Here is a 21,633-nt window from a genome sequence, read left to right as displayed (position 1 = left end):
ATGTTTCTTCTGTTGACCTCAGTAACTTTATAATCAGAAACCATAAAGCCATGATAGGAAATGTATTATAAGAAAATGAGGCAGGTAGTCATGAGCCCAACATTGGTGGAGATAAAGGAGGAAGTAAGCTGCCCCCTGCTTTTCTCTTCTTTTAAGGGGCATGACTTAAAGCAGGATATGTTATCTGCATGTCTGGCATAACCATTGAGTCTGATAACCATTAAAGAAATATCTGTGGTTTCTTGGTTTTTCTTTGTTTTCCAGGTTTCCAAGAATATTACCTCTTCTGGAGGCTGAATACATAGCTGAGAAAACTATGAATGCTATCCTGGAGGAGCAGCTTTATCTGATAACCCCCAAAATGGTATTATTTGCATTGCTGTTGAAACAGTAAGTTACTATGCATTTCTTAATCTTTCTCTAGCCCTGTTATCTGTCAACAAAATAACTACCATTTTTTACCTGCGAAGTCTTCTATTTAAGTCCTGCTCTAAGGACTTGTGGTGATGTGAACAGAACCTTGGGTTCTCAAAGACTATTCCAGCCAAGTGGAAGGTCTGGCAGGTCCCCCAAAAATGTGTATAAGCCTAGTTTGTCATCAGAAAGCTGGCCACTACATGACCAGGGTTGGGAATTTGGGTTTCTTTTTGTTTTGACCATAGCAACTCATGAAACCATGTACTACAGAGAGTTCCAATTTGTATTAGTAGAAAGGGAATTCATACTAATAAAAACTAAAGTTCCTTTAAATTTTACTTAGGAAGTAACTTCCTATTTGATGGATAAAATTTTATAAAATGAATACATTTATGCAATGTGATGAACATTTTTAAGACCTTTATGGAATAATGAGGTATAGTGGAAAGGACACTAGAATTAGAAACCAAAAAAGTATAAATTTTAATCCCAGCTCCACCACTGGTTTAGCTCTATAACCTTGGACAATTCACAATTCCTTTTTGACTCAGTTTTCTCATCTTTAAAATGGTAATAATAGTTGTGATACCTATCTCATAAGGAAACTTTTAGAATTAAATGATGACATATGAAAAGCATTTTATAACAGTAAGTGCTAAATAAGCATAGGCAATTATTAACTATTATTTTTATTAAGAGCTGTTGTTCTGTTTTTCTCATATGCTATGGGCTTTCTTAGGTTCAAGTAAACTCATTTCGAATAAATATAAAATATCATCCTTAAAAATAATGTCTTGATTTTCATTGAATTATTTAGGTAATTCAGCTGAAGTGAGGCTATAATGGGAAAAATTATGGACCAAAATCCTTGAATATGTGCTGAAAAACTATAAAAGAGAGTTGACAGCTAAATTTTCTTTTTTGATTACAGTTTTGCCAGTTTATTTCTATGACATAAGTGAGAGGAACTTACAAATGAGTAAACTAAGACTGACAGGTTGAGTTGCCCAGAGTCAAACACCTGGTAAGCATCTGAGGCAGGATAGATACTCAGGTCTTCCCAACTCCAAGTTTAGCACTCTATCTATTGTGCCATCTAGCTGTCTTATTTTTTTTCTCCATGACAAATAATCAAATAACTCACATTTATACAGAACTTTTGGGTTTTCAAAGCTCTTTCCTTATAATAAGTCTAAGTTAAGAAGTACCACAATATTATAAGACCCATTTTACAGGTGAGGAAACTAAGTTCAATGAGGTTAAATATCTTTTATCTATAGTCACACAGCTTCTAAGTTTTAATCCTTGATCTCAAACCCAGATCTCCTAGATCTAAGTCCAGGGTTCTTTCATTTGCAATTCCCTGTCTCTTCATGACCTATTAACATTCCTTATGTCACATAAATGTATCCTTTTTACAGTTATTCCTAATAAGAAACTATTTCCCAGGCCTTTCCTTCAAGGATTTGTGATTTTACCAGTATGTCTACTCTCTCTCCCTCTGCATGCCACAAGCCTCTTCAGCATGTTAGTAAGGGATTTAATAAATTGCCATGGAGAGATAAATTCATCACCTGATGACCGCTGCTCTGATGATGGGTCCCTCTGAGATCAGCTGGGATGGTCCTCAGATTATGCATTAATTGTCCATCACTATGTCTGTAATCAAAGACTTATAGCATCAGTAGGATCTGTTAGAGCTTAAATTCCATAGGCATAGCCTACAAAAAAAAAAAATAGAGTTAATGGTCAACTCTTTACCATATTGAAATGTATACCATGCTTTCTCTGAGATATTTGTTACCATTAGGGGCAGCTAGGTGTTACACTGGATAGAGCACCAGTGCAGGATTCAGGAGAACCTGAGTTCAAATCTCACCTCAGACACTTGACACTCACTAGCTGTGTGACCTTGGGCAAGTCACTTAACCCCAATTGCCTCATCCTGGGTCATCTCCAGTCATCCTGATGAATATCTGGTCACTGGATTCAGATGGCTCTGGAGGAGAAGTGATGCTGGTGACCTGCACAGCCCTCCCTCACTCAAAACAAGTCAAGTGTAAGTCATGTCATCATTTCTCTGATGGCATGGTCTTCTTCGGCAAGGAAGGATGAACACACACGTTACCATTATTCCTCAACAAATTATTCTAGCTTCAGTTATGTGAGTATTTGTTGTTGTTCAGTCATTTTTCAGTCATGTCTGACTCTTCATGGCCCCATTTGTGGTTTTCTTGGCAGACAGTGGACATATTTGCCATTTCCTTCTCCAACTCATTTTCAGATGAGGAAACTGAACCAAGCAGAATAAAGTAATTTACAGAGGGCCTAAGTGTGAGGCCAGATTTGAACTCAGGAAGATGAGTCTTCCTGACTCCAGGCCCAACACTCTAAACACTTCACCATCTAGCTGCCCCTATATAAGCATCCTAAACTCTATTTTGTACTGCTTGTCAAGTGGTTGGGCTTGATGAAAAAGAACACTGTCTCTAGAATCAAAGGACCTGACTTCAATCCCATCTCTGAGGCTTACTACCTGTGTGACATTGGGCAAGGCACTGCCCTCAATAAATCTCAATTTCTTCGTATGTAAAATGACCTCTAAGATCCCTTGCAGCTTGAGCACTACAATCTTCTTATAACCCAGAGTAGTATTTAGGAATATTGCTGTTGATAATAGATTTTACTCACAAGAAAAGTAGGGAACTTTTAATTGCTATTGTAAATAATATTATTTCTCTGTTTTCTCTAGTATGATATCCGTAAAAATGACTCTGGCCTTGGGTGATTTCCTTGGAGTTTTCAATTCTATGGATACTTTCCAAGGTAGAGTGGAGAAAGATGAAGTCCAGACTGTAGCAAAGACGACTTACCAATAACCGAAAATCCAAATGTGACAACATAAGGAATACCGCAAGCAGCGAGGAGCAATCCCTTTCCAGAGAGTCACTGGAGAGTCCAAATGTGCCTACTTTATTACCAGAAGTTTCTATGTTCATATCTCTAGGCATTTAGAATTCCATTGTAGTTCTTATTGTCTCCTGTGCTAGAGCCTAACTACCTCAGGTAGTTCCAACTACCTTGGTGAATGGTGTTAAATCCTAAAAAATGAAATAAAAATTTTAATTATCTTCATTCACTTTAATTTTTTTAAACACAAAATTTGGAAGAGGAAGGAGATGCCATAAAACCAAACAAATTATGTCATAATTTCAAACTATTCTAGACAGAATCCCTAACAAAGTAAAATCCTTCATGAATTAATGCCAGAGAATTCTAATAGAGTACTCACTCAGTATCCCTCTCCCAACCACCATGCAACAAGTACAGGATCACAAGAAAGTTCACAAGAAACTGAAAGACCTAACCCTAGGGTAGTGTCAAAATATTAGGGGATACAATGTTTTCCAGAGCTAAGGCCCAACTGCTGTGCCCTGAAATCGACAATAATCCTTTGGGCTCTCCTCTGGATGAGCTCAGCCATAGCAAAATCCCAGAATTGTTTCTGGTCATGAAGCCCTGCTGTGAATCAAACTTGCTACGTTGTTGCTGTTATCATTCATTATCAGGGCTACAGCTTATTGTGTAGCCATAGGTATAAGTACTGAGATCTCCCCTCATTGTCTAGCCTCCACCCCTGCTAGGGGCAAGTTTCCAATACGCGTGTCCTTGCTTGCAATCCATTTCCTTCACTTTGAAATTAAACTTCTGTTTGATTCCTGACTCTCCTGTCTCTAGGTTGCTTTGTTCAGCTCTGCCACCCACAAGATAGAGACTGAGGCCAGGTCCTTCTGGTTGACAGTTGGAACCCCCAAAGGCTGCAGCGATTACATTAACACTATCTTCTTCCACCCATCCCAAAAGAAGCAGAAAGCGACTGATTCTGCCCAGACACCTGAAGGAAAGAAAGAGAAAGGAGGAAGGAAGCAGATAGGGTGTCAGCATGCCCATCTACACTGGGCCTCAAGGAAAGTGGGCTAAATGTAGAGGTTAATCCTATCAAGCATGAACCCAGGCTAGCAAAGGCTGCTGGACTGTAATGATCAGTGCCAGCAGGCCTGCCCACCAAAAGGTTTGTCAAAAGCAGATGAAGAAAAGTGCCATAATTAAATACTTTAGGCTAAAATTAAATAGAAGTTAAAAATGTTTTCAGTTTCATCTTTGTATCTGCAGTGTTCCATATAGTGCCTTGCATATGGGAAGTGGTTTATATTTATAGAATTTAGTGTTCATCAAACTCTACAATATATTGGAAAAAGTGGTAGATTTAAAGTCAGAGGATGTAGGTTGGTTTTTCTATGTATTGCCTGTGGTCAAGATATTTCACCTCTGTGAACTTCAGTTTCCTGATTTGAAAACTGAGGGTAGTGGACAAGATGGTTGGTCCCAAAGGTTCCCTTCTATATGGGTTTCTGTGAACTTGAAAATAAGATTTCAGAGGTTCCAAGGCTACCACCGAAGCTGGTAATAGCCAGTCACCTACTAGGTGACTAAGAAAGCATACTCTGATCTACAAGTTTATGTATTGTGCAAAGTTTTATATCCCACAATGGTTCATGATGCCTTAAGAGTGGTAGGCACTGGATATTTGTTGAATGAATAGTAGGATTCACTGTTACATAAGAATCTCACATTAACAACCTCCATCCCCAGTTACACACATCCCCACATATCCACATAAAATAGTTTTATAAAAAGGGAAGGGAATTATGTTATAAATACAACAAAGAGCTATGCCTGGGCTAATTTTTCAGGGTGATGCCAGTCTGTGGGAGCCACATGAAAGGAGAGTATAGTCACTCTCTTGTTTCCTTTGCTAGTCAGAGTCAGCAAGCATTAGCAACACGGACGTCTGCCCGGGGCCCTTGTAGATGGTCCTCCATCATTCCTCGATACATGAACCACTTTATTTTCTCTCTCCTCCCCTCTGTCTCCCTTTCTTCCTCTGGTTCTGGGCCCTTTTTCTCTTTCTCCTCCCCTCTTCTGCTTAAGCCTTAGGCCTGCCAGTGCCACCCAGTGGCTCTCAGGGGCACTGCGGGGCCCCACAGGTGACAACGCAGAGCTGAGAAATTCCTTCATCCACTTCTAGGATGGAGGAATTCGATAATGCTTTCCGCATCTGCAGGAGGCCGAGAAGACTTCTTCCTCGTGCTGGTTGGATGTGACCCAAACCTGTCCCGTTCTTCCTTACTAACGAGACATTCTTGTCGGCCCCACCCAAAGGACCAGATTGCAGGTTTTCAAAGCTCCTGGGGGGGGGGGGGGGCGCGAGGGGAGAGGAAGGAGGAGGAGAAGGAAGGAAGAGGGGCAGAGACGGGAACGCAGGAGATGCTACAAGAGGTTTTTGGCACTTCAGACAGTGCGCGCCCTCTGCTGCTAGCCTGGCCCGGGGAACTCACATGACCAAGAGCTCCCAAATCCAAGACCAACAACTTCAGGGCGCCGTTCCAAAGATAAAGCGCAGGCGCAGGGCGTCACAGCTCGGGGTGTATGCAGTGTGAGCTTTTGCTTCCACTGGGAGAGCTTTGGAAACAGTCTGCGTCCAGAGCTTCCAAGAGCTGCAAGTAAGTGGCATTAAGTAGATGTGGTGGAGAAGGTGACGGGCAGCCGGGACTCTACCTTCCCTTCATTTGTGTGTGCCGCGTGCTTGTAGACGAGTGATGATCTTGATTGCCTCTAAGTGGCTAAAGTTGGGTTTCTGGGCTCGGGGAAGATCTGTTCAACTAAATGCAAGGGGGAGAAGGGGAAGGGGACAGGAGTGGGAGATTTCTATCCTGCTTTTGCCTTCTCCAATTCCAAAGCTCTTCTTTGCTTCGGGCTTTGGTTTCTCGGTCAGATTCTCAAATCTAGCTGGATTAAAGGCAGCAAGGGAGTTTCCCAGTCCTCGAAACTTCTAGCTTTGCTAGTTATGCCGGTTTCGGGTTCGCTGTATGCAGAAGATGTCACCCAAGCATTTTGAGTGAAAGCAGAAATAACCAGGAGATAACTTCATGGGTGTGTCAGGGAAATGTAACAAAATAAGTGACTGGTGAGAAGAGCGAAGTGCCACACACACACACACACACACACACACACACACACACACTCACACACTCACACTCACACACTCACTCACTCACTCACACACTCACTCACTCACTCACCTCTTGTTATACTTTAGGTAGTAGGAACAAAGGAGGACTTCCCAACCAAGATGTCCTAAAGACCAACCCCATGTGCTGCAAAAGGGGAGAATGAGTTGAAGATACTACCAGCTTTGGAGTGATTTCCCTGCTTCCCCAGAACCTTCCCCGCCACACACACACACGCGCGCGCGCGCGCGCGCGCGCACACACACACGCACACACACTTCTTTTGGGGTTTTCTTTTTCAATTCACAAGCATGTATTTTCGATCCCTTTTGCCTCTCCGTTCTACATCTCCGCCTTTTTATTCTCTTTTTTGCGTCGGCACCTACTACTCCATTCTCTTGCTGCTTTCTGTAAAGATGCCTAGAGGGTTTGTAAATCATCTTTTAATTACGATAGAATAGTTACAAATGAGGCAAAGAACCCCCATTCTATTCTTAAAGTAACTTGGTATAGATGAAGTTTCACCAGACAAACAGCTGCCCAAGGCTACAAAACTCACGTCATTCATTCTGTGATCCAGAATCTTGAGGCAATAGAAGGTTCTGCTTAATTTAATTTTCTTCCCCATTGAAGCTTATTCCTTTTTGAAATTATTTTCATATCAGTTCTTGTTGGAACTATATTCCCCAACTGGTAATAGTACACATTCCTGCCTTAGTGGAATGTGTCTAATTTTGGAGTCAAGACTTTGCTTCAGACATCAGCATGGTCTGGCTATGAGACTTGGGGCAAGTCATTTGATTTCTCTGCCTGAGTCCTCTCAACTGTTAAATAAGGGGGTTGAACTTGATGACCTCTAAGTAAGGTTTATACTGAACTTAATTTAACCTTTATTTGATACTAAATCTTTGATACCTCAAGATCAACAGTACCAACCAGTATTCTATTATGAATAAGTATATTGTTTAGGTGAGATCTATCCCCTTTAATTTGATTTACCTTCTTTAATCTATTCTGTCTTGATTTTTTTGTGCTGTCCTCCCCGTTACCATCCTCTCCTCTCACCTTCCTCCTTTTTAACCCCCCACCTACTTTATTACTCCTTTTTCTCCTTTCTTCTTCTTTCCTCTCCTTGCCAAAAATATTCAGTCAGGAAACAAACATTCATTAATGTTTAGCATGAACCAGACATTATGGCTAGGAATGCAAAGACAGAAAGTTCCTACCATCAAAGATCTTACATTCTAATGGTTGAGACAACCTGTAAGTAACTACTCATAAGTATATTCTAAATGGAGTAAATGGAGGATTCACTGAGTAATCAACACACTCCAAACTTAAGATGTTTCCCATTCACCCTCAACCATAGTTATGTGAAAAAATAGGTTATTTGTGGGTCCTGATTAGTTGGGTCCCAGCTAACTGAAATCTCTGTCATATTTAGTTAGCAAATCCTTCCTGTGCTCTCTTGGAGTGGAGAATAAAAGAAAAGAAGGAAAGAAAACAAGAGCAGAACAATCAGATCACAGAGGAATAAGTAAGATTGTGGCTGAGAAATAGAACAAGAGAAATTAAATTCCTGTTGACAGGAGTAGGCTCTTTGACTTATACAGGACACTTTGTAACAAGGTCCTTTTGTTAGATAACAATCTAAGAGAGAAACAGAAATGAACAGCAACAATAAAACAGTAAAAGCTAACAGGTAAAAATAAAAAAGTAGAAGAAAGAAAGAGCAACTGAGATGAGGGGAGAGAAAGAACTAAGCTTAAAAGACACGGAAATAAATCCCCACAAAGGCATAAAAACCAGAGAGGTGATAGAATGTCCAAGGTCAGACAGTCACATTGATAGTCCACCTAAACCTTAATTACTAAATAGTAATTGTTTCTCTTTTACCCAGGAGTTCTGAGGGCCTTCCTCTCCCAGTTTTTTTTTTTTTTAATTAAAGGGGCCATCCCTTGAGTAACTACTTAAAGATGCCTATTCATTGAACAAGTGTATCTCACTCAAGGTGAGAATGTGATAAGACCTTACCTGGAAAGGCCTTAGGGACTCATTGCATCCTGGGCCATCTCTGGTCATCCTGATGAAAATCAGGCCACTGGATCCAGATGGCTCAGGAGAAGAAAGTGAAGTTGGTGATCTTGCAGACCTGCTTCACTCATATCAAAGTCAACTGCATTTCTTGATATTGTGGTCTCCTTCGAGAACAAAGGACAAACTCAACAACCTATGCTGGACATATTATAAGGAAATGTCCATGAAAACCATGAACTTCAGTACACTGAACTAAGGTTTTGACAAAAAAATTAAGCCTGCTTATGCTTCCTGATAACTGGTAATAACCTTTTATATACATTTTAGAAGCCACATGGGGTAATAGAAGGAGAACTGATTTGGAGTCAACATGGCTTGAGTTTGGACACTTGGCATTTGTGTGACACTGTGCAACTTAAATTTTCTGAACCTCAGTCTCCTCTGTAAACAGAAGATAATATGTAATACCTTCCCTACTTCCTTCACAAGGTGGTTGTGGAAAAAGCGCATTGTAAATCATAAAGCATTATAGAAATATGAGTGGTTGGCATTAGTCTAAGAATAGCAAATTATCTTTGAAACACAGCCCCTGCTGTGTTCCCTGACCTGTGTGTGCATATGCCAATATGTAATCAAGATTGTTTTCTCAAAAGTGGGATTTTATTATTTCTGCAGACTTTTCCCATAGGAACCTCATCTTCTTTTTTGTAACAGAAGGTAAGCATAGCTACTACCCAAGCTACCACTTCAAGGCCTTCAATCTTATACCTTACTCCATACCACATTGTCTGATTTGGTGCACTGGCTTCCTGGCTGTTTCACAAGACACGCCATGTCTCAGCTCCAGGCATTTTCACTGGCTATTACCCATGTCAGGAATGTTCTCCCTTCTTATCTTTGCCTGCTGCTTTACCTGGCTTCTTTTAAGTGCCAATTAAAATTCCATTTTCCCCAGGAAATCATTCTCAATAGCTCTTAATTCTAGTGCTTAATTATTTACTATAGATCCTATACATATATATATATATATATATATAGAGAGAGAGAGAGAGAGAGAGAGAGAGAGAGAGAGAGACAGAGAGACAGAGAGAGAGAGAGAGAGAGACAGACAGAGAGAGAGAGAGAGAGAGAGAGAGAGAGAGAGAGAGAGGTTGTTTATTTATGTTTGTTTGTTACCTATGAGTTCCTTGAGAGCAGGGGCTGTCTTTTGCCTCTTTTTGTATCCCTAGTGTTTAGCATGGGGCAACTAGGTGGTGAAATGGATGGAATACCAGGCCTGAAGTCAGGAATCTCATCTTCCTAAGTTCAAGTCTGACCTCAGACACTTACCAGCTGTCTGACCCTGGGCAAGTCACTTAATCCTGTTTGCTTCAGTTTTCTCATATGTAAAATGAGCAGGAGAAGGAAATGGAAAACCATTCTAATATCTTTACCAAGAAAACCCCAAATGGGGTCACAAAGAGTCAGACATGACTGAATAACAACAAAAGTGTTTGGCATGGTGCCTGGCACATAGTAGGCATTTAATAAATGTTTATTGATTGATTGAGTGGAGGCACAAAAGATAAGTCTGAGATAGCCTGAAAGGCAAAATGTTGAGTTTCTGCTTACTTAAAATTTCTGCTAATATCATAAGAGGTATTCAGTAATTCATTCAGCTCCCCTTTAGCACATATTATGTGCAAAGCACGGCATTAAGCACTGGGAGAAAAAAAGAGTTTAAAGTCTAATAACAATTGATGCCTGTGTGGTTGAATATCACCAGTATGGCATATATGGAAATCAGCACTTGAGTAAAGCTAATGATCTTACATAGATGAAGGTTAGTCTTAAATAGACAGTAGCCAGAGTCAGGGCTAGAGAAAGAAAAGGAAAGCAATCTCCATGGGCATGTTATGAGTGAACTGGGAGAATCCAACAAGTGACACTTTTTAATATTTTAAGAAAATAATTTTTACATATTTAACACCAAAATAATCTTACATCAGGGCATATATAGATCATTATTTTGTGCTAAACCAAGTCACCTGAGTGCACTGAAAGTTTAATGCCTCTATAATTATAATTAATGCCCAGAGTGTATAGTTTTCTTGCTTAGGACCTATGAATGCCTTACCCAAATCTGACTGATCCAACTCAAAATCAAAGAGAAATAGTTTTTTTCCAAGCTTGGGAATTTTCACATAGATGATGGATTGAGTACATTATGCACTGATGCAGTGAAAGCCCTTTATTAAGTTCTCTATGGTGTGAATTAGTAGCCTCATTGTATATGTAAAATAAATCCAAAAAGCTATAGAGATATTGGAAATCTATTTCAGCTCTATGAGTTTATAAGGGGACAAAAAGGTGGGGGGAGGGATGGATGACATACCACATAGTGGTATATCAGCTTCTCAATATCTCATATATCGTCTTATTCATTTTTACTTCAGCAAAAATAACTATCAACTTTTTTTCTCAACAAAGTGCTCCATTCTGAAACAAATTCACTATGCTCGTTTACAGACATTAAATGTATGGTATTAAATAAGCTTTGTGTAAAATTTTATTATGCAACATGGTTTTCTTTTTAAGCTACTTTTCTCACTCCTCAGATCTGCAGCTTTATAATAATATGGACAACTCCAGAGAAAGTTGGGACAGGACTTACGCTCTGTGACCTGCTTTATTGCTACATAATGGCTATTTTCCCCCTTAACCAGTCCTGCAACACCTTTAAGCCTCAGCTGCCCCTGCTCTACCTCCAGTAGTGCTCTTTCAGTATCTTTCCACTTGGACTTTTCCTCCAAGAAAGATTGAAACGAAAGACTTAATTACTGTCACCACCTACAAAGAAGGTAGAAACCAGACTTAATTTGATTCAAACAGAAAGATTGATGAAGTTAATAGATCTCTCATTGGTCCAAGAGGTTCTGCTTTTCATTTCCATTACAATTTTCTAAATTTCCAGCCTGGAAAAAGACACTGTTGTTGCTCAGTTGTGTCCGGCTCTTCATATACCCACTTGGGGTTTTCTTAGCAAAATATACTGGGGTAGTTTGCCACTTCCTTCCGCTGCTCATTTTTCAGATGAGGAAACTAAGGCAAACAGAGTTAGGTGACTTGTCCAAGGTCACACCTTTAGTAATTGTCTGAGACCAGTTTTGAACTCAGGAGTCTTCTTGGCTCCAGACCCAGCACTCTACCCACTGCTCCACCTATACTGCCCAGAATCACTTCTACAACAAACCTGACAAAGTGGTTATTCAGTCTTCCTTAAAAGATGTTAATCAAAACCCAAACAATGAGCAAGCTTGGGCTAGGGCCTGTTATGTGAGAGGGAATTCACTATTTCCTTAGCTAATACCTTCCACTTTGGTATAGCTCTGATTTTTAGGAAATTTTCCTTTACATATTGAGCCAAAATTTGTCTCTTCAAGACTTCTACTCGTTGCCCTTACTTCTGCTTTCAGATATTAGAACAAGCTTTAATCCTTCTTCTATGTGTGACTTGAAGACATTTGTCATGTTGTCCCCAGAGTCTTCTCTTCTCCTAGCTAAATATCCCTAGTTGCTTCAACCAATGCTTAGATAGCATGATCTCCCAGCCCGTCATCATTCTGGTCATTCTCCTTTGGAAACTTTATAATTTGTCTAGTCTGTCAATGTCTTTCCAAAAATGTCATACTCAATTCCAGTTGGTCAGTCAATGTCTGTCCTAAAATGTGCTACCCAGTTAATTCATCTCTTTTTGTAGGCATTTGCTGAAATATGCCTTCCAAGATGAAAGCTGTGAAGGAGATGCTCATTTTTGCTGGCAAATTCACGTATAGCCTTGTGGAAGCTTTCTTCTTTTTCACCATGGTTCCAAGGCCAAAGAAAAATATTACTGGTGAAATAGTCCTTATAACGGGATCTGGAAGTGGAATTGGACGATTATTAGCCCTAAAATTTGCCCGTCTAGGAGCTATCCTTGTTCTCTGGGATATCAATGCAGAGGGCAACCAGGAAACTTGTGAATTGGCCAAAAAAGCTGGTGCATCAAGAGTGTATACCTATATCTGTAACTGCAGTGAAAGGCAAGATGTCTACCGAGTAGCAGATCTGGTAAGTCCTGTGTATTGTTTAGTTCCTTAACATAATAAAATTGTATCAACTACCCAGTTTTTGAGTAAATAGTTTAGCCAAAATTTGCATTGAGCTGGTTCTCTATAATATACTAATCTAGTTTGCAAATATTAAGTGTTTTTACTACATGCAAGGCACTATACAGTTATCCCTTTCATGTGATGATTTTCCCCATTGAGGTTTTGATATATAGGGGGTTGGCAGAAGAAATTAAATGGGAAGTTTGGGGGAATTTTGTGAAAATTACAGACAACATGCAAAGACCATCAGGCAACACAGAAAAAGGTTTAGAAACTCATAAATGCATAATATATATTATATATATACATACATATGTATGTATATATATATATATATAGTATTGTATAATATCAACAGGTTTAATCTTTTAATACCACAATAATTCCAGACTTATTCTCTGAAAGGAGGGCCAAAAAATTTTAAGAAGATTTTCCACATCACAGGAGTACCGCACCTATAACCCCCAAGATGTGAAAGGGATAACTTTACTAGCTGCTGGGTATACACAGTTAGATAATGAATGATATAAACCATGCCCTCAGGAGCATATAGCCTAATTCATACTTATTATCTTTCTGCCTTTAGTTTCTAAAATGATTTAAACTGTTTTGTTACTATGTGTGTGTCAATATCTTTAATCAAATCTTAATAATTTCTTTAGCCAAAAATCTCTTGATCCAATTTTTTTTCTAGGCAGATCATTTACAGGAGAGTAGCCCCATAGACCAAGGCCATAATTAGGTGAGGCACTCTGCTCTTTCTCTCTTTTTCTCTCATCCTGCCTCTCTCTCTTCCACATACCATCATCCTACACCTTGTTCCTGTATACTCAGTTTTAGTGAGGAGAAAAGTGTAAAATTGTGTGAGATGTTATTTTGCAACATTATTATATAACATAGTGCCTAGTTATAATGAAGAGAAAAGAAGAAAACCAAACATAATTCCAGGTGTGCAAAATCCCTTCTTTCCAGGCTCTGCGCTCCTCTACACTTCTTTCTTCTGTTTCCTGTTGGAAAAAGCCAGGATATGCAAGTAGCTAGCTAGCCAGTCCCATTACTATGTAAGTTTTGTCTTTCATTTAAATGGTTAGTTTTATACTATACATTCTTACAATCAACTTGAGCAATAGAGCTCAGCACAGTACCTGACACATAGTGGGTACTTAATAAATGTTCTTTGACTGACTACAGGTCAGTATTGAACATCTGAGGCACTTGAATTGTATCTGCAACATTTTTTCAACTGTCCTTGAATATTTATCTGTGTCTTCTAGAGTTTTGTTTGTAGTGGAGATTCAAGGTTTGAACAATGGATATATGACACTATTGATGTCATACCTATATATTCTTGATTGATACATAAACACTACCAATACTCAGGTGTTTACAGAAATGGCATAAGGTTGTCAGGTTTTTGGGTTGTTTTTTTTAACATTCCTTATTTTACTTTATGCATTCAACATTATATTGATGCTTTACTTAGAAGACAATAAAACATAGCACAGTTCTGTTTCCATTTTTTGATCACATATTCTTTTTCTTTTTTGGAACCCAGGAGAAAGTCAGATATATTTTCTGAATGTAAGCCCTGGGTCATTTTCATATCAATTGCCTGTTAACCTATGTTTTTCCCTCCCATCCCCATGGTCTTCCTGGGCCATTGACTGTCTTGTCCTGCATACAGGACTTAATAATTCTAGCCAGCTGAGAGCTTTTTATATTGTAATGAGCTGTCTCAGCCACCTTTGTCATCTGGAAATTTGATAAGCATGTCTTCTTTGTCTTCATCCAATTTATTCATAAAAATGATGAACACAATAGAGCCATGTGACCAGGTACTAGGGATTTGCCTCCAGACTGACATCAATTCATTAATCAGAACTCTTTTAAAATGATCATTTAACTAGTTACAACTCTACCTAAACTAGTACCTAGAATGATATTATAATTCTGTTCCTTATTAAAATCCAATTATTTTATATCCATAGCTTTTCCCTGTTCCATAATCTAGTAAATATTCCAAGAAGGGATTTAGGTTAAATGGAATGGAATGTTCTTACAGAAGCGATTATGGATAGTGATGATTGCTTTCTAAGTGCTTACAGATCATACCTCGATTTTCAAGTCTAATTTTTTTACTGAGATCAATGTGAAGATTGCACATTGATCTAGTTTTTAGAATTCATCCTTATAAATTCATCCTTATATTCGTTTCTTTCTGGAAAGTATGACGGTGTTTTCCTTTATCCCATTTTCTTAAACTTAAACCATTCTCCATCAGTTCCTCAAAGATAACTCACAATAATCTCCTTTATGGATTCCCTTTATGCCCTAGGTTGTAATTTATCCTTCATGAAGAGATGACAAATGAAATCTTGGAGGGGGATTAAGAGGTCAGCCTGGAGAGGAATGAAGACACAGGTGTTGGGCATCTGAGGTGCCGGCTAATTAGAAGGAGCCACTATAGGGATAGATAGTATTTCCAATCTGTGAAGTCTAGGACTGAAACTAGCTTCCAACATGGAGAGGTTTCTGGATTATTGTTGAAAAAGTCTGGGAAGAGAGTCAAGAGTACAGCCTAGAAAGGAATGAAGACTATGGTCTAGTCCAACGGTGAGGAACCTGCAGCCGTGAGGTCACATGTGGCCCTCTAGGTCCTCAAGTGAGGCCCTTTGACTGAATCCAAGCCTCATAGAACAAATTCCCTTAATAAAAGGAGGCCAGGGGATCCCTGCCTCTGATCCAGTCCAGTCTCATAATTTGACAGATGAGGAAACTGAGAACCAGAATGTCTATAAACTAGATTTTTCAGTGTTACAGAGTAAGGTGTTAGTAGTATCTTCTCATAAAATAGCAAGAAAAATGGGCTTACATAAAGGTTGACAAGAAACCCCACTAAGTCAGATCTTTCTGAGAGCATTTAAAGATAAAACTGGAAAAAAAGTACAACCAATAGATGAAAAGTGAATATCTATCAATATTCTATGACAAAGCATTTTCCTCATCAATGCCAGTGGACATAGTATTTGGATTCCAATGTCAAAGTACCTGTTTTCTGAATAAGAAAAATAAAAGCAGCTCAAAGAACAGCTAGAATAATCCATGTATACAGAGAAGAGGGTTGTTTCTGGGGTGACAGTTTTGGAGTGGTAAAGAGGCTTAATGATACCAGATGCTTGAGAAAAAAAAATCACAGACCTTATTATTTAGAAAAGGCAATGAAGAAAATATTACCAGCTCCCCACCCATGGACCTATGTTTCCCTCTCTAAAAAAATCTTTTTGAGAATAAGCTACCCATGAATTTAAAACATCCTTGATATAAGTATGAGAATGGAATAGATAGTCATTCACAAACAATGTTTGATCAAAGACCACATCTTATTTATAATAACACACTTGGCTGAAAGGTACAGAAGATTCACAAAGCCATTGTATGGACTATTAAAAAAAAATTTGTTAGAGTAAAGTGCCACTTAAAGGTTCTCCAACAAGATATCTCTCTTCGGAGGTTAGAATCATACAAAACTCCTTGAAAAAAATAGAACAAAACTTTGACTGTATTCAGGAATCACTAATTAAGTGCTGGCTCCGTGCTAGGCGCTGCAGTAGCTGCTGTGATTACAAATACAAAACCGGAATTGTCCCTGCCTTTAAGAGCTCACAGTCTACTGAAAACAACTTTCTGATAAATAATAAAGAAAGGCATAAAATATGTGCTTAAGGGTATTTTTCACTATCAAAGACAATGTGCAGTCTAAATTGAAAAGGAATCCTCCTTACATGCTCTTGTTTGCAGATCACTTTATGCTAAGTAACAAGCCCTGAAATAATGTAAATCATCCTAAATTAAATCTGTAATCTCTCAAACTGTTTTATCCTAACTATCCATACTAGAAAAACAAAGTAGATGAAGAATGCAATACCATTGAGACGCTAGCATGTGGTTGGATGGTTGGCCATCAGTACATATGGTTTAGTCAGATATCTCAGATGCATGAAACTGGGTCCAGAATTGAAAAGGAGAAGAATAGGTTGGACTGCATTTGGGATATTGTGAAATGTCCTGAATGACATTAAACTTCTCGGTGAAAGAGAAGCCCTGCCTTTTTCATCTAAGAATCCCTTTGATAACGTTCTATTTCTATGACACATAGATCAATGTCTCTGAAGAACCAAAACTACAGGTTACTCAAGGGGCAAAGAAAAAGTACATAGTAGGCATAAGTATGCTCCCAGAAGAACTGTGGAGAAGTGGCTTAAAGGATAATCATCTGAAGAGTCTATGCCTGGAAAAGGTCACATAGCAAGAGTAAATAATTACCAGTGGATAGCCTATGGGCTACAGTGTTATACACGCTGTTTCAGACAGCTAAGTGCCACAGTGGATAGAGCTCTAGAGTCAGAAAAAATTTAGTTTAAATCTAGCATCTTAGTTAATCTAGCACAGAGACTCATATAAGCTATGTGACCCTGAGCAAGTCATTTAACTTATATTTGCCTCAGTTTCCTCAACTGTAAGGTGGGAATAATAATAGCACCTACCTCCCAAATCATGATAAGGATCAAATGAGATATTATAAAACACTTAGCACAGTGCCTGGCACAGAATAGCTACTTCTGTACCCCCTTTAAAAGACGTAGAAGAAGATCCCAAGCATGTAGTATATGCTTCCCTGTAGGAGACTGCAGGATTGTTTATTGACCACTTTTGACTGAGAATGAGAACAGAGCGAGAAGGTACAAACAGGTTACAGTCTGTACCACTGATAAGTCTACATACACTGATGAAATCTGAAATCAGTTGGCATAGTGATGAAAGTAATTTATAGAACCCAAAAGAAACTGATTCATTTAGAGCAGTTACTTGTCCTCACTGCTTCCTCATCTTTATTTTTACTTTGTTCTTCTGCATTCAGTTTGAAGAGATTTCTTTGTCAGAGAAGTCAGAAGCCAGATAAGTGTTGAGTTTCCACTTCTCTTCAGTTGTACTGTCTTCTACCAAGCACCCAATCTCACTCTGCTCTTCGCTCCTAGCATACCTGAAATGTATATTTGATCTTTTCCCCAAAGTTCTTGCTCAGGCTATTCTGAGCTTTAGCCTGCCTGATAGATTTCTTACAGGTCTGTGCTGTATTTTTTTCATCTCTGATCTTTGAACATTTCCACCACCCACCCCCACCACACCCCTATTTATAACTGTTGAAAAGGATGACTGGGCAAGCCAGTTTAAAATTTACTTGACTTGATGATTCTCCAAGCAACCACACTCTTTGCATTAAATAAAAACATATTTCATCCCAACAATTAATTAATAAGTGCCTAAAAAGTGCAAAGTACTGTGCTCAATGGTGGGGAAGAAGAAAAACCCTCAAGTTTTACATGTAATAGAGCTTACAGTCAGATGCTTTATACAGTCAATAGCATCATTAAACCAAAGGATTTTATTCACCAGATCTTTACTGAGAATCTACTGTGTGCAGAGAAACTTGACTAGACTTTCCTGCTTTCATGGAGCTTTATAGCCTAAGAAAGAGATAATAATAATACCTGAGAGGTATATTTGAGAGAAAGGGTATAGGACAGTGGTATGTGAGATCCAAGAGAAAGTCATTATCAAGAGTAGGAATCAGAGGAGTCTTCACTGAGGAGGAAATATTTTAATTGAGCTCAGAAAAATATGAATAATGATTTCTAAATGATGGCTAGGTAAAATTACAGTAATATTGGATCCTCTGAATGTAGAGAAGATCAATGCTAATCTCCATCTCAATAGAAATAGTCAATCAATAGACTTATTAAGCATCTATTATGTATCAAGCACAGTGCTAAGTGTTAGGTATACAAAGAGAGGTAAAAGATAATCTCTCCTCTCTAGAAGCTCACAGTCTAATGAGGGGGACATATAAAACCACTTAGTCTAGCTAAGCTTTCTATATAGGATCAATTGGAAATTTTCTGCAAAGTGTGAAAATCCCAATCAGCTGTCCTGGATAGTTTATATCAGAGGTATCAAATGTGTGGCACCTGGGTCAAACCAAATTAAAACTGAATTGGGAAATATTCAACAAAATAAGTAAAAATCCAGTACTACATAGATAGTGTTAATTTGTGTTTTTCTAAATCAATACACAGCTGCAGGAATCCATTTACATTGGAGTTTGACGTCACTAGTTTAGACTTTGCCCTTTGAGATGAAAGTATATGTTTTAAGAGATCTTCTATTAAGGCCCTTTGCAACTCTTTGAGGTTTTGAATCAATCATACCAGTTCCTGCTTAATACAACAGGTATGGAAGGGGAAATCCTTGCTAACCAGTAAGTATGCCTTATGTCTAACTCTTGGAAGAATTTTTTTTCCAGCATAGCATGCAGGAAAAGAGGAAATGTATGCAAGACAACATCTGTACTTAAATTACATTTGATAGTGTTCATTTTCCAGCAAATGACTCCCTGTGAAAGAAGTTTAATCACGTTCAAAGAGCATTTTGCCATGTGATCATTAATCAGGGATATTTTAGGTTCAGTTGTCCACTTTTATTTTCTCAGAGATTCTTAGGAGAAAGAAAACTCCAGTCTGGGTCTCAGCATAATTCTGCTTGACATTAATCCCAACTCTCTCCCACTGTGGAAAGGAGGAGAAAAAGATGCCCATCTTGAATCTAATCTTATAGAAGGGAAAAATTGGGGTAGTGGTGTTCATATTACTGAAGCACTTGTCATGACTTGCCCTGGTACATTCAATATAAAATTTTATTTATGCAAATTGATTTATCCAGCTTTTAGGAATGTGCTAAATTACAGCAAGTGAAACTGCCAGAGTCTCCTATTGCTAAATGGCTGACATAAAAAGGAAACCTGGCCCCATCGAGGTGTAATCATTAGTTCCTTTACCAGATCAGATCAAAGATTTTTTTCTTCCCTTCCCTTTCCTTTCTTGGATGGGGTCTTCCCATCTCTCCATCAGTCTGGAAGTACAGGGGCTACTCATGGACTGATCCTACTATTGATCAGCACATGAGTTTTGACCTGCTCCATATCCAACCCAGATAAGTTCAATTTTATGTCAGCAATTTGGCGGCCTCTTGTCACTCTCCTCCAGGGACTCATATTGATGCAAGACATAGTGGGGACATTTGGTCAGCTTAGCCTACTGCAGCTCAGAACTCCCTGGTTCGAGAAATCCACTACCCTCATCCTCCATATTAGCAGAGATTGATAATAGGTGTGTATCACTATATATACTTGCAAAGGGCTTTTCCAGGGACAGTATCATTCTCCCTCCTTTCTAATACTTAATGCAAGTGGACTGACCTGGTTATTTCCAATCTTAATGTCAATTCAATTTTGATTCAGTCATATACCTTAACTCTTCTCTATAGCACCAAATCAAAGTATTCTCCATGGTCTTTTTTTTTTTTCAGTTCTGTCTCAGAGAATTAAAATAGAATGCTACACAGTGAGATAAAAGTAACTTTGCATTACTATGCAGTCTCTTGAATTTACTAAAGGACACAGACCCAATTAGCTTAGAGTTGGCCCCAGTTCAATTAACCCTAATGCTATTAGGGCACAGAAATTCCTATAATAAATGAGATCAATAACAATTTCAGTTTCCATAATACCTCCCACACCCAAACTGTGCCCTGACTGACTTTTCACTCTTATGTGCATGCTCAGCCCTCAGTTTGTAGGGCATCTATTAGAAGACCTGACTAAACATAAGAGGCTTACTCTGTATTTACTGGAGACGTTTCTGATAACAATGGAACATCTTCAACTTGCAGTTTTCTCTAACTTCTTAATTGAATATCGATCAAAATGAGGATTGTATGATAAATTATTGATGGGGGTGAGTGTGATGGAGTATCAATTCAGGACCTATAATTTCATCAGCATGGAATATCCTCCACCAAATCAGATCAGCAACTTCTTTGTAACTTACACAGAATTATAACCTTAAAGAGTTAGTTTCATGAGACACTGAGTGGTTAGGTTACATAGGTTACATACGTGATGTTTCTCAGAAATAGAACCCACATCTTCTTAACTTCTCCATCCCATACATACACCATGCTACTTCTTGTATTTGAGTACTACAAAATTACTACAGTAGAGAGAGTCTTTTGCAATTTTTTCTATTGACAAGCTCTTTTCCAAGTAATATTCCTAGGATCTATGATTTTACTAGTATGGGTACTCCCTTTACCAGTTCAGGCTAACAGCATGGTTCAGTGAAAAGAACAGTGGTTCTGGAGTCAGAACATGGGTTCATGTTTTGATGATTACTACATGTATGACCTTAGACAAGTCACCTTATGTCTTTGGTGGAATTCCCTCGCTAATACCATAGTAAATGTATTCCTGAGTTGCCATAAACAAAAAAGTTCATCCCCTGGTAACCAACTTCCTGATGCTGAGCTAGGCCGGGCCTTAGACAACATATCTCTTGTCCACTGTTGGGCCTGTATTCAGGGCCTCTGGGACTTAATTGGACTTACCAGAGGTTGCATGATCTTGATAATAACCTTCAAAAACCAAAGTCACCTCAAGACCATGGTAAAACATCAGAGTAAGAATTCAACAGAAGGCATTCAATTCTACTCTAGTTCACTAGGTAATGAAATCACAAAACACTAGGAAAATGAAAATCAGATTACATAATAAATTGTTTCTTTTTGTTTTCCCCTATCCAGGTTAAAAAAGAAGTTGGTGATGTCAGCATCCTTATTAATAATGCTGGAATTGTAACAGGAAAAGAATTCCTTGAGATTTCAGATGAATATATGGAAAAGTCATTTGACGTGAACTCCAAAGCACATTTCTGGGTGATTTTCTTGTTTTAGCATTCAAGCTCTCTTTTGCAAAATAGATTAGTCTTGTTGTTTTAGACAAACAGTGATTTGTTTTCTGGAGCTGTGAAATAACTTCAGAATTCTCTGAAGGTGGCATAACTTTTCAAGTCAAGGACTCATTCTAA

At 38.6% G+C, this 21,633-nt stretch overlaps 2 protein-coding genes across 3 annotated transcripts in view; both read left to right on the top strand.

Moving 5' to 3' along the window:
* Positions 1 to 3,552, top strand: part of LOC140501254 (short-chain dehydrogenase/reductase family 16C member 6-like) — a 29,507-nt gene extending 25,955 nt beyond the window's left edge. The window contains exons 6-7 of the mRNA XM_072604628.1: positions 265 to 390; positions 3,170 to 3,552. Coding sequence (XP_072460729.1) covers positions 265 to 390; positions 3,170 to 3,296 — 253 coding nt within the window. The 3' untranslated portion in view covers positions 3,297 to 3,552. The remainder of the gene's footprint in view (positions 1 to 264; positions 391 to 3,169) is intronic.
* A 2,325-nt stretch (positions 3,553 to 5,877) lies between these two features.
* SDR16C5 (short chain dehydrogenase/reductase family 16C member 5) overlaps positions 5,878 to 21,633 on the top strand; it is a 31,422-nt gene continuing 15,666 nt past the window's right edge. The window contains exons 1-4 of one of the 2 annotated variants that reach the window (XM_072604627.1): positions 5,891 to 5,981; positions 9,201 to 9,242; positions 12,265 to 12,614; positions 21,350 to 21,481. In XM_072604627.1, coding sequence (XP_072460728.1) covers positions 12,279 to 12,614; positions 21,350 to 21,481 — 468 coding nt within the window. In that variant the 5' untranslated portion in view covers positions 5,891 to 5,981; positions 9,201 to 9,242; positions 12,265 to 12,278. Of the gene's footprint in view, positions 5,982 to 9,200; positions 9,243 to 12,264; positions 12,615 to 21,349; positions 21,482 to 21,633 lie in introns of both variants that reach the window. The other variant, XM_072604626.1, reaches the window with a different exon arrangement.

Source organism: Notamacropus eugenii, chromosome 4 (assembly GCF_028372415.1).
Source record: "Notamacropus eugenii isolate mMacEug1 chromosome 4, mMacEug1.pri_v2, whole genome shotgun sequence".
NCBI lineage: Eukaryota > Metazoa > Chordata > Mammalia > Diprotodontia > Macropodidae > Notamacropus > Notamacropus eugenii.
Note: the sequence above shows the minus strand (reverse complement) of the source record. Positions and strands in the feature narration are given on the sequence as shown.